At 43.3% G+C, this 13,934-nt stretch overlaps 1 protein-coding gene across 4 annotated transcripts in view; it reads left to right on the top strand.

Moving 5' to 3' along the window:
* FEZ1 (fasciculation and elongation protein zeta 1) overlaps nucleotides 1-12,101 on the top strand; it is a 55,298-nt gene extending 43,197 nt beyond the window's left edge. For all 4 annotated transcript variants that reach the window (XM_079955179.1, XM_079955181.1, XM_079955182.1 and 1 more), the window contains 5 exons: nucleotides 356-627; nucleotides 4,848-4,928; nucleotides 7,157-7,232; nucleotides 11,039-11,104; nucleotides 11,728-12,101. In XM_079955179.1, coding sequence (XP_079811305.1) covers nucleotides 356-627; nucleotides 4,848-4,928; nucleotides 7,157-7,232; nucleotides 11,039-11,104; nucleotides 11,728-11,744 — 512 coding nt within the window. In that variant the 3' untranslated portion in view covers nucleotides 11,745-12,101. The remainder of the gene's footprint in view (nucleotides 1-355; nucleotides 628-4,847; nucleotides 4,929-7,156; nucleotides 7,233-11,038; nucleotides 11,105-11,727) is intronic.
* The last annotated feature ends 1,833 nt before the right edge of the window (nucleotides 12,102-13,934 follow it).

Genomic DNA, 13,934 nt, shown 5'->3' with positions numbered 1-13,934 from the left:
CTATACACACTTATCTGGGGATAAGTTCCACTAAGCTCAGTAAGGCTTCCTTCTGAGTTGACATGCATTTCTTTGAGTGACAGCCCTAGAAATAACGCTTTGCATTAGTAATGCTTAGCATTTATAACGGTATGCATTTATATAGTGCTTTGTGATTGTTCAGATTAACACTTAGCTTTTATATAGCATAGCGCTTTGTGGGTGTTCAAAATAATGCTTAGCACTTACGTGGCGCTTTCTGAATGTTCAAACGGCGACTGTCTCAGTATAGCCTTATTACTTCCTTTGGCAATGCAGCCCACTGATATGCTAAGTTGCTTAAACATGTATGTCTGCCTCTTTCCATCCTTCGAAGGCTTGAAGCACATGTCTGTCTCAGAGCTTTCAGAGCTCCTGGATCGCGTAGAAGTTGCTATCCGGGACTACTCAGAAGAACTGGTGCAGCAGCTGGCTCGCCGGGATGAGCTGGAGTTTGAGAAGGAGGTGAAGAACTCCTTCATCACGGTGCTGATTGAGGTCCAGAACAAGCAGAAAGAGCACAGAGAGGTGATGAAGCGAAGGCGGAAAGAGAAAGGGCTGAGCCTACAGAGCAGCCGAATAGAAAGGGCGACCCAGATGCCACTCAAGGTGGGCAAGGAATGAAAAACAATGGTTTAAGGTGGAGGCAAGCAACATCTGGTCTGTTGAGGAGGGCAACATCTCAAGGGTTGATGGTGGCAGGTTAGGGTAAGGTGCGAGGTGAGGATATTTATAGTAAGAGTAATAAAAAGAAATTGTTATTTAGGGGAATTGAATTTAATTCTAAATTATATTCCGGAAACGTGGGAGATTTCAAGGGGTCAAAAAAAATGGATGTACCGTTTTATATTAGAAGCCAAAAAACTTGTTTTGATGAATTGGAAGAGCCACAAAAAGAGCACATGGATTGATAATATGGACAGATTAGCAACATATGAACAAATTGCATGTTGACACAAATTAAGAATGGATAAATATGAAGAAATCTGGAAGGAATATTTAAGCGATAATGTGGATAGTGGTGGTAAGTGGGGAGAGGAGAGAGAAGTGGGAAAATATTGTTAGAAGGGTGCAGTCATAGGTATATCAGTGTATTTAAACCTGAATTGTCGAATTGTGTTATTATTGTTATTATGGTTTTTGTTGTAGTGTCTTTTGCAGTTGTTTGTATCAAAAAAATGATTAAATATTTTTTTTTAAAAAAAGCATTGATGGTGGGCGGGACTGAAGCTAGCAGTGGATATGACCAGGGTAAAAAAAATGAACGAGCTCATCCCCTTTCCCTCTTTCTGCCACCTCTTCGTCTCCCACCCTCCTTCTCCCCTTCTGTCTTTCTGCCACTCCTTTCCCCCCTTTTCTTCTCCGTCCTTGACCAGCAGGCTGCAGAGATGCAGACAGAGCACTCTTGCCAGATGTTATGTACTGAGTTGAATAGGATCCAAACTGCAGCAGTCTGATTGGTCCTAGAACAATAGGATCCAAAATGCAGCAGTCTGATTGGTCCTAGAATAATAGGATTCAGAATGCAGCAGTCTGATTGGTCCTAGAAAAATGCAGCAGTATGATTGATTGGCAGGAACCACCCAATCATGCTCCAGATAGAAGTGAATCCACAACCTGATTGGCTTACAGTAGAATTCCGGAATTAGCCAATCATGTGCAGTCCATTGTGTAAATAATGTATATAAAGCAGATACTTTGAGGGGACTTTCATTCATTCCTCCTCACCATTATTGAATTAAGAGCATGAAATCACTTTGCGTCTCTGAGTATATTTCACCAGAGGAGTTAACTGAGAGCTTTCAGAGGGCAGGAGGCTTTTGAAACCAGGACAATGGCTGTCCAGAGATTTCCCACCCCTGGTTTAAAAAGGAGGAAGCTGAGCTTTATTCAGAAGCAGAGACCAAAGAGTTCTCTCCAAAACAAAATTTTACCACTCGTCATTTATTTGTCACATTCCCCCCACCCCCAGAATCGACAAAGCAGGAAACTGATACTGCCTCCTGGCCAGCATAGTCCTTGCAAAATTACTCTAAGAGAAATTCTCATCAACCTAAGCACACAGGTCTCTTAGCAGTTTATGGCAGAGATGGGTTGACTTTATGGCTTCTGTGATCTATTGTTTCAGGGTTTGTTTGTTTTTCAACACTAGAATCGCTATCCTGCACTGATGAGCTTCACATTTATAAAGCAAGCATAAGCAGGTTCTCTTAATAGTTGCAATCTTATGCCCACTTACCTTAAAATAAGCCTTGCTGAAATCATTGAGACTTACCTCTGTGTAGATATGCTTAGGATTGTGCTGGTAAGGATGGGGAAGTTGTTTCGGTTCACTTTTAAAGGCAAATCTCTTGTAACTCACTCTACGTGGGGCTGCCTTTGAGACTGAACCAGAAACTCCAGCGGGTGCAGAATGCTGCAGCAAGACTCCTTACAGGGTCTTCACTGTGGGATCACATTCACCCAGTGCTGTACCAGCTGCACTGGCTTCCGGTGGAGTACAGGATCAGGTTTAAGGTGCTGGTTTTAACATTTAAAGCCCTATGCAGCCTAAGACCGTCGTACCTATGGGACTGCCTCTCCTGGTATGTCCCACGGAGGACCTTTGTTTTCAAACAAAAATATCTTGGAGGTCCCAGGCCACAGGGAGGTTAGGCTGGCCTCAACCAGAGCCAGGGCTTTTTCGTCTGTGGCCCTGATCTGGTGGAACTCTCTGTCACAAGAGACTAGGGCCCTGCGGGACTTGACATCTTTCCGCAGGGCCTGCAAGACAGAGCTGTTCCACCAGGCCTTTGGCCAGGGCACAGCCTGACCCTCTCCTTTGACAATCCTCACAGAACTCTAGCCCAATGGTTGCCATTAATTTGATTTGAACTGATTTTATAATGAACTGATTTTAGAATGTTGTATTATTTTACTATTGTTAGCTGCTCTGAGCCCGGCTTTTGCTGGGGAGGGCGGGATATAAATAAAATTATTATTATTATTATTATTATTATTATTATTATTATTATTATTATCTCATTTGAACTCCCCCCAATCACATGTGAGCAGAAACAGAGCCATCTTTTCAAATTCAGCATTGCTCTGAATTTTGCAATGCAGTTCTCCAACCAAACAATGTGTAAAGAAATACATGTACTAAGGTAAAGCATGCCTATGTTGGTGAAAATAACATACAATAATGCATTAGATTAAGTAAAATATAAACAATGGATTATTATTATTATTACTAATTGAATTTTTATACCGCCCTATACCCGGTGGTATAGATGCATTTGGATGAAAATACGCTTCATGAAAATGTGTATGTTAGTAAAGTTCACCTACAGGAACATAGGAGAAATTCACACCAAGATGCTGATGAATTTTAACGAGCACTTTAAAAAAGTAATAATAATCACAAACTGATTTGGAAAAGTAGAGAACGGAACTATGGAAAAATAAGAAACAGAGAGAAACCAAAATGGACAGATTCGCTCACCCCGAGCTGTAAGACACACAACTGACATGTATCAAGTGACCCATTGTATTGACTCTTGCTTGAGAGAATATTAGATGCACCTTGCAGGATCAGACAAAGACCTCCTGAGTTGAGCATTGCTTGCAAGAATCCCAGCAACCACCAGGTTTCCAGGCACAGCCTTACCCACATGTGTAGAATGTTGATGTGAACTTTAATCTGATTTTCGTTAGGGTTGCTGTATTTCATAAAGTGAAAACTTTTTGGGCAAAGTTGTTGAGCTTATTTAACAAAAAAAGGAGAGATGTTTAGGGAAAATGGCAAAAATGACACTGCCAACATGGGTTGCCATACGTTTTGCTGATTTCCACCCAGACACTGCTTCGACTGCAGTATTCTGGGTATGTCAACCCTAGTTTATCACTGGTTTTAACTTTTTGGATGCTTTGACTAGTTGTTTGTGTTGCAGGAATTTATGTATAGGTTGGGGGGGGTTGCTTCTCCAGCAGATATCTTGCACATGCAGCCCACTACCAAAATCAGCACAATCACTTTTGTGACTTGTGATTTGTCCCCACAAAACACTTCATCACAGTTTCCTCCTATCTATTCAAAGGGCCTTTGCTGCATGATACCAAATGTAAGAATTCACTGATAAATGTATCTATGCACTGGCTCACTGGGAAAACTTCAGAAATTTATATAAACATGTGAGCTCAGCTACTCAGCAGCCCCTCTGCATGAGTGATAATTCCTGGCATCCTGATACCTGAGTGCCAGACAGGTAGCCATTCCAGAAATAAGAAACCCAGATGAAGACAAAAGGGTGAGATTAACTTGGCTGGGAAAACAGGGAAATGTAAATATCTCTTTTGTTACACTTGATGGGTGTTTGGTGGAGGGCAAGGAGAACCATGGGGCAGGGTCCAGGATGCTCAGATGTCTGCCACCAGACCTCCCCTTTCATGATGTAACCATGATGTATTAGTGATGTAGTTTGGGGGGGGTGTAACATGGGGATTAGCAGCTAATAAAAGTTTGGGTGCTCTTTTGTTCGGGGCTTCCATCTTGTTTCACCTTGTGGCAGGTGGGAGTCCTGTCGCGACAGTCTTCAATAAAGACCAAGCCTACTGGCTGCTGTTTTGCCCTGGTATTCCTGGCTGGTGTCCTTGTTTTTTGTCCAAGGGAGCTCTCAGATTTTTCCGTTAACATGTGTAACTGTTTTTCCCTCATTGCTTTATTCCTTTTATAGACTTGCTTTGAGGATTTTTACAATCAAATTTTATTAATAGAATGGAAGGAAATAAATCCTGTCATAGAAACTTATGGGCAAATCCGAATGTGCTCTGTTTTCTCCTCTGTGTAGCGATTCAGCATGGAAGGCATCTCAAACATTCTGCAGACTAGTATCCGGCAGACATTTGGGAACTCGGCAAATGATAAACAGGTGAGTTCCTCTTCTGAGGAAACGAGACTATTTATTTATATCCGAAAGCATTTCGCAGTTGCTTTATATTTTTAAAAAATACATCTAAAAAGAGAATGGAATGGCTGGAATCCCAAGCAGCAGCCCTCACATTGCAACACTTAGTGCATTATCAAGCATGTTATCCCCAAAAAGCATCTTAAAAAGCAGAGACATCACCTTGCCAACAAAGGTCTGTATAGTTAAAGCTATGGTTTTCCCAGTAGTGATGTATGGAAGTGAGAGCTGGACCATAAAGAAGGCTGATTGCCGAAGAATTGATGCTTTTGAATTATGGTGCTGGAGGAGACACTTGAGAGTCCCATGGACTGCAAGAAGATCAAACCTATCTATTCTTAAGGAAATCAGCCCTGAGTGCTCACTGGAAGGACAGGTCCTGAAGCTGAGGCTCCAATACTTTGGCCACCTCATGAGAAGAGAAGACTCCCTGGAAAAGACCCTGATGTTGGGAAAGATGGAGGGCACAAGGAGAAGGGGACGACAGAGGGCGAGATGGTTGGACAGTGTTCTCGAAGCTACCAGCATGAGTTTGACCAAACTGCGGGAGGCAGTGGAAGACAGGAGTGCCTGGCGTGCTCTGGTCCAGGGGGTCACAAAGAGTCGGACACGACTAAACGACTAAACAACAACAACAATCCCGAAAAATGTGTGATGGTTCATGGGGGTGCAAGAATATTTGCTGTGGAGGATTGGCAGAGAGGAAAGTCATGCTTTATCTTCCCCATGCCAGATAATTGAAGTGTAATGCCATGTATTTTTTTTAAAGAAGCCTTAACATTTTTAAAGTGAAAGTTTGCTTACTAAAGATGCCCTGCTGTACCATTTGTGTTTTTCATCAGTTTGCAACGTGTTTATTTTGAGAACCGGCAGCATTTCTCTCTGACCTATGAATTCGTTGATGCTTGAAGCGTCAATCAATTAAAATGGGTATCATGACTCAGCCAAAGCTTTAGAAGACTAAAATGTGTGCCATGGTTACCTTTTGGCTGTTGAAAGCCCTGCTGTTGATGGGCTGACCTGATCCTTCCTGGACTCAGTGGCGCCATTGGGGCAGGATTTGGGGGCAGATGTCAAGGGCACCTGAGCAGAATGAGGAGGGAGAGTCCTCAGACACACAAAGGCTGGATTACAACATTGTGAAGGAAATCACAGAGCGGGACCCCTTGTACGTTTCCGAGCACAATTCAAAGTGTTGGTGCTGACCTTTAAAGCCCTAAATGGCCTCAGTCCAGTATACCTAAAGGAGTGTCTCCACCCCCATCGTTCAGCCCAGACACTGAGGTCCAGCTCTGAGGGCCTTCTGGCGGTTCCCCCGCGTGAGAAGTGAAGCTACAGGGAACCAGGCAGGGGGCCTTCTTGGTAGTGGCACCTGCCCTGTGGAACGCCCTCCCATCAGATGTCAAGGGAATAAACAACTATCTGACTTTTAGAAGACACCTGAAGGCAGCCCTGTTTAGGGAAGTTTTCAATGTCTGATGTTTTATTGCTTTTTTATTATTATCATTAATTCTGTTGAAAGCTGCCCAGATGGGCAGGGTAGAAATAAATTATTATTATTATTATTATTATTATTATTATTATTATTATTATTACTATTACCATTATGTCCCAAGTGCACCACTGCCTGGACTCCACAAATGCTAACAACCTTGTGTTTGAAATCTTCGTTGAGGCATTCCAGCTTGGGACCAGGACAATCTGAAAGGCCATCTCACCTCTTATATAGCCAATCCATCGCTGTGCTCTTCAAGTGACCATCTGCTGCCGACACCATCTTATCAGGAGGGTCCTTGCACATCATATAGGAATTGGGCCTTTAGTGTTGCAGCACCCAGCCTTTGGGATCCCCTCCCATTAAATATTAGACAGGTGCCACCTCCAAAGACTTTTCTCTTCCAACAAGCCTTTGAAGCAGAGCCCTTTCCCAACTCACACCTGTATGAGTGATGCTTTAGGATGTGTCTTAAAGAATACATTGTTATTCTTTGTCGCCTGCTGTTTGCCATCCTGTGTTCCTTTGGATGGAAGGAGGGGGTATAAATGTAATAAATTAAATATATGAAGAGCCCTGCTGATCCAGCAATCTGTGGTCAACTAAGGCCAGAAAGATGTTTGTTTCTGGTAGATGCCTCTGATTTCTGCCCCTCTTGGAAAGAGGATTACTAACTGCCAGTGTCATTCCTTTCTAGTATTTGAACACCGTTATTCCCTACGAGAAGAAAGGGTACCCTCCTTCAGTTGAAGACTTACAAATGCTCACAAACAGTAAGTTCCTTGTCTGTCATGTTGGATGCATCTAAACACAACTTTAAGGTCACACGGGTCCTCTTTGGGCCAAAAGTAACCACTGAGCCTCTTGGGCTTGCTGATTGGAAGGTCTACGGTTCGAATCCCTGCGATGGGGTGAGCTCCCGTTGCTCTGTCCCAGTTCCTGCCAACCTAGCAGTTCGAAAGCATACCAGTGTGAGTAGATAAATAGGTACCGCTGCAGTGGGAAGGTAAATGGCATTTCCGTGCCCTCTGGCTTTTTTCACGGTGTCCCGTTGTGCCAGAAGCGGTTTAGTCCTGCTGGCCACATGACCCAGAAAGCTGTCTGTGGACAAACGCCAGCTCCCTCGTCCCGTCCTCACGAGCTGGAGGGGCAGCCGGGCTTTGTTGAGCTGCTTAGTCTCACTGCCTGACAGCTGACGTGCGGGGTAGCGCAGCAGCAGGTCTGCTTCCCAGCACGTCAGCTGAGTGAGCTCTGCTGTCCCTCCAGCTCGCGTGGAGACCCTGCCCAGAGCCCCAAGAGCCCATAGTTCATCAATTTTGTCTGCCACTCTTCTTTGGTCAGAGTTGTACCATCTTTCCATTTCTGGGCTGAGTCTGCGCAGCTTTAGGTCATTTACATAAATAGTTTCATCTGGTCTTTTGGGATTTCTGGTCCTATAATACGTAAAAGAAAAGCTTCTGGTTTCTATCAGTGCTTCCGATCACATGGGTTGCCCACCTAAGACCTTTCTCCTCTAGTGTAAGGAGGGCAGCAGGGCTGAGTGACAGGAATACTATGGAAAAGGCATGGCTTAAGTGAGTGTGGTCCTGCTTTTTCCCTTATGCAATTCTAATCATGCTATGTTTGTGCGTGAAAATACCTGTGTAGGGGCTTAGAGACAGGCATATAAATTGTGCCTGGAGCCATCCGGTTTGAATCTAGGTGCTCAATTTTCTCAGGTTAGTTTTATGTCAAGACAGCTGTTCATTTGGTTTTTGAAGATTCTACACGTTCTTCTTGCCAATTCATTTGTCTCTGTGTTTGTATCTAATCGTTTGCACATCTCTCTCTTTTTGGGCTGCTACTTACCATCCAAGCTTCTGTCCACCCCACCCCACCCCCGAGAAAAATAGCATGTTCTAGAATACTTTGCAAGCTTCAAAAGCTATTTCATAAACATCCAAATTCTTCGGCTAGTGGATTTAGCCTCTAACTCTGACTGAACAATTTGTGGAACAAAAATGGAAAGGTTGAGATGTTGTGACAGGCCCTTGTGCATTCTGGGAGAATCATTCGTCTCCTTTTGAGTCTCCATGGCAACTGTGTTTTGAACTGACTGGAACAAACACAGCCTTAGTTCTCTTGAAAAGAGCAAAGGCCTATGAATGGCAGTTTTGTGCACAGAGAGAGTTTTGTGCAAGTGACAATTTGTATCTTGAGGCGACGCCTTGGCAGAGAGGTTACCAGGGATAAATCTGTGGTCTCTCTCTCTCTCTCCCCCCCCCCCCATTAACTGGTGTGCAAAGCAGCATTGGACTGTGATTCAAACATAGATGAGATCAGTTACTGGTCTGGAAGACACGTCCTTGAATAACATTGAAAGACCAACCAACCTCTCCAAACACAAGCTCTTAAATTGTTGGTATCTAAGTTGCTACCAACAGAGCATGAGATGCTATGACAGACATCTGACATGTATGTTATACTTTTCCTTCATTCTGGATAGGGATTGGCGATTCTGCCTATTTCCAGCATGTGTTGCTTTTCACATGTTTTTACCCATCGTTTTATTCCTTTCCCGCTCCACATTAATCTGCACATTTTAAACAAGAACAACAAATATTAAAACACATATTCACTTGCATATTTCAATGTGTATTTTCTCTCAAAATACATATTGAAATGGACGTTTCCTCTCAAAATAGCCGTTCAATCGTGTTTTAATAGGTTTGAACTTTCAAGAACTGTGTTACAGCTAGGGATGAGCAAGTCAGACAGCTCCAGTTTCTCTCAGGTTTTTTAAAATTTTATTTCTCCAATCTTATTCGGTTCTCATTTCTACATCTGTTTGTGAAAATCTGCATGAAAATTCACCAGCATTTTAGTGCAAAGTTCTCCAAACATATCCATTTATGTATGCAGTTATGCCTAATGTGCACAATTTTGCAACGTAGTTTCTGTTAATATAATGCATTTTTGTATATTATTTTCACTATTTTATAAATGTATATTTTAAAATGCACATTTTGTCTGCATATATGCATTTTTTTTGTACACATTGCTTGGCTGAAAACTGCATCAAAATATTCAGAGTAATAATAATAATAATAATAATAATAATAATAATAATAATAATAATAAAATAATTTATTGGTACCCCGCCCATCTGGCTGGGTTTCCCCAGCCACTCTGGGTGGCTTCCAACAAAGATGAAAAGTACACTAAAATGTGACATATTAAAAACTTCCCTGAACAGGGCTGCCTTCAGATGTCTTCTGAATGTCAGGTAGTTGTTTATCGCTTTGACATCTGATGGGAGGGCGTTCCACAGGGCGGGCGCCACTACCGAGAAGGCCCTCTGCCTGGTTCCCTGTAACTTGGCCTCTCGCAGTGAGGGAACCGCCAGAAGGCCCTTGGCGCTGGACCTCAGTGTCTGGGCAGAACGATAGGGGTGGAGATGCTCCTTCAGGTATACTGGACCGAGGCCGTTTAGGGCTTTAAAGGTCAGCACCAACACTTTGAATTGTGCTTGGAAACGCACTGGGAGCCAATGTAGGTCTTTCAAGACTGGTTTTATATGGTCTCGGCGGCCGCTCCCAGTCACCAGTCTAGCTGCCGCGTTCTGGATTAGTTGTAGTTTCCGTGTCACCTTCAAAGGTAGCCCCACGTAGAGTGCATTGCAGTAGTCCAAGCGGGAGATAACCAGAGCATGCACCACTCTGGCGAGACAGTCTGCAGGCAGATAGGGTCTCAGCCTACGTACCAGATGGAGCTGGTAAACAGCTGCCCTGGATACAGATTTGACCTGTGCCTCCATGGACAGCTGTGAGTCCAAAATGACTCCTAGGCTGCACACCTGGTCCTTCAGGGGCACAGTTACCCCATTCAGGACCAGGGAATCCTCCACACCCGCCCGCCTCCTGTCCCCCAAAAACAGTACTTCTGTCTTGTCAGGATTCAACCTCAATCTGTTAGCCGCCATCCATCCTCCAACCGCCTCCAGACACTCAGACACTCACACATTTACAATAGTGCACAGAGTAGTGCACATTTACAATAATGACTGTGTTTTCAGTTCACGTATTTTTTGGAAACTTCAGATTAGGTAGATTCACCTTTGAATGCAAACTGCATTGAATTTCTTGCCCCCATCCCTCATCACAACATTTGGAGAAGTGCAAAATCTATAACACAGCTAACTTCTGACCTGCACATTAGTCCAAGAGGTGAGAGTAAGAAGAGTCTGGAGCAAGACAATTTATATGAGAATTTGTAGAAATTGTATTTCTCAAAATTCTCTAATTTTGGGCTGATTTCCTACCCACTGGTGTTGCTCTTAAATGCTCATTCACATGTCTTAGTAAGGAGTGAACTCTCAACAAGGACTGAATTTAACTGCTATGCTAAGAAAACCATTAATAGGATTGTCAGTTTTCCGTGTTGTACAGGGCATCTGTCCCTTCATTAGCTATGATCAATATATAGCTGTGGACACAGTATAAAACACATTTAAAGCACATGACTCTCCATGTTGATACGGAAGTGAGCTGCCCTTGAGCATAACCTACTAATTATTATTTTCAACAATTTCTTCCCGCAGTTCTTTTTGCAATGAAGGAGGACAACGAAAAGGTTCCGACGTTGCTAACCGACTACATTTTAAAAGGTAAGTGTCAGCAGCAGCATCTTATACTGAGACAGAGGTCATTGGTCCATTCGAACCAATATTGCCTGACTGGTAGCAGCTCTCAAAAGTGTCTCAGGCCCAGAGAGATCTTTCTCTCCATCTGTTCCTTGCTGTTTTAAACTGGAGAGGCCAGGAACTGAACCAGGGACCTTTTGTGAGCTATGGCTCACTCCTTAACAATCAAGGACAGAATATACCAGCTTATACCAGCTCAGACCATTGATCTAATATGGTCTAGTATGGTCTACTCCAGGCATCCCCAAACTCGGCCCTCCAGATGTTTTGGGACTACAACTCCCATCATCCCTCGCTAACAGGACCAGTGGTCAGGGATGATGGGAATTGTAGTCCCAAAATATCTGGAGGGCCGAGTATGGGCATGCCTGGTCTACTCTGACTGCAACAACTGTCTGCATTCTGAGGTCAAGATCTCTCCCAGGCTTGCAACCTGAATTCTTTTAACTGGGGATATCGGAGTTGCAAGACCAGTCATTCCAACCCAATAAGTTTCTGAGAGATGCTATTCACATTCACAAAAATTGCACTCATCATCTCGAATTTCCCTGTTCTGCATTGACTTGGTTCTTTTCTTCTTCTTACAGTTCTCTGTCCTACCTAAGCGCCATGCTCTGAGCATTGTGATGCCAACACGAGACAACAAGGCCAGTGTGTCATTCCACCACAGGGACTGCATGACGTAATGTAAACTTTTGAATTGTGTATTTAAAGATGTATAGCATTAACCTGGATTAAACAGGAGCAAGAGTCATTCCTTTGCTGTCAATTTCTAGTCATAGTAAACATTTGAATGCATGAGTGAAGGCAAAGGCTGCTCATTTCTCTCTCTCGACCCCCTCCATCTCAGAGGAGGCCAAGCGTTCTCATTCGCCCTGTATCCTCGGCCCATCTTCCCTCCCCAAGCAGCTATAAGACTAATTTGAATACTGAAATAAACTTTCATTTAATTAAAAAAAAAGTTGTCAGACTTCTTGGAAAGATGGTTTGTCACTTAAAAACCAGAAAATGTACAGCGTTTATAAATATTTCCACAATAATATCAAACATTATTAATGTGTTATCATTTAGCATTTTTAATTTTAGCCAGTGATTTAAAAAGCACATTATAAATGACTCGGTTGTCAGCTTGGCCACAGTGACAGCCCCTCCTTCTTGTATAATTATCATGCGCTTATATGGAACTTGTTAGGATATTATTGGGGCATGTTGCTTGTAAGAGGCGGGGGCAGGAGACGCTGTGAATAAAGAATTCATTGAAATCTCATTATTGGGGGGTGGTTGGAGCTGGGAAGGAAGCGAGTGGTGAGTCTTCAACCTGTTTCAGTGCTGACTCTGAAAATGAAATTGCCATGCTGAAGGTTGTTTAGTCTAACCCTCTGCAGAGATCTGCTAGGCAGGGTAAACTGCAGCACCCCTGTCAGAAAGCCAGCCAGACTCTGATTAAACATCTCCAACAAAGGAGCACTCACTACTTCCAGGGCTAGTCTGTTCCACTATCGAAGAGCTTGGACCACCAGAAGTATTCTCCTACAGAAGTTTCTGTGCGGGATGCACGTTCACAACCCGCAGTGTTCACAACCCGCAGCTGTGCGTCTGCGCACACACAGGTTGCAATTCGGCGCTTCTACACATGCACAAAGTACAATTTAGCGCTTCTGCACATGCGTGACCACTGAAACCCAGAAATAACCCGTTCCAGTACTTCTGGGTTTTGGTGGCCCATAACCTGAAAAAACGCAACCTGAAGCGTCTAACCTGAGGTATGACTACACAGCAATAGAAACCCCATAAATAACTAAGAAGGAAAAAAGGAATTCAAATCCTGCTGTTCTTGGCCACATAGCACTAGTACAGCAGAGCTATCATCGTATTGCTCCTAGTTGCATCGATAATTTGTAAATAGTCCCTGTTCTCGCATTTCAGGTAAGTATTTCCTTATACTTGTGGGTGGCGTGTGCTGGAATTGCAGAAAGTACATTGGAAACTGGCTTTGTGATTGATTGCTTCTGTGTGGGACATGATGTATCTTTATTATGCGTCTGTGAGCCCATTTTTGAAAGCTTTGATTTAATACCACAACTGTGGGTGGGGTGGGGTCAAGAACTATTACGGAGCCCTGGCTACAGTGTCCTGCTTGGAGCCAGAGATCCCCAGGTCCTTGTGTGTGACCGGTGACCCCAAGCCACCATCTCTCAACTTGATCATACCTTACAAGGGAGTTGAGAAGATAATATATATATATTATCTGTGAATATATGCACAAATATGCACATTGGAGCAATTGCATTACAATTGTCAGTTTACTGTAATTGTCAGTTTACAGCCAGGTACAAGACAGGTGTACTCAGCCCATCTCATGTCATGTTTGTTTAATGCCTCCATTCTGGACAATTACTGTGGAAGAGCCACACAGTATTCATTTATATAGGGCATCTCTATGATGCCCTGATCAATGCATGTGCCTCTCTCATTTTCCCTGTTCAGCTTCCATTCCCTCTCCCCTCGCTCAAATTGTAAAAAACCCACCTGACTTAATAATAATAATAATAATAATAATAATAATAATAATAATAATAATGGAACAGCTGCCCAATTTCCCCAGGTGTATTTGAACCATACTATATATACTGTTTAGGGAAGTTTTTGTGGCTGGGGAAACCCAGCCAGATGGGCAGGGTATAAATAGTAGTAGTAGTAGTATTAATAATTGTCAGAGCTGCCCCTAGGTCCCAGCTCACAGAGGACCAACGCCCGATCGTCGTTATGTACAAAAGTCTTTATTGAAGTTCAA

The sequence above is a fragment of the Podarcis cretensis genome (genome assembly GCF_951804945.1).
Source record: "Podarcis cretensis genome assembly, chromosome: 15".
Lineage (NCBI taxonomy): Eukaryota > Metazoa > Chordata > Lepidosauria > Squamata > Lacertidae > Podarcis > Podarcis cretensis.
This window is presented reverse-complemented; position numbering and strand designations above follow the sequence as displayed.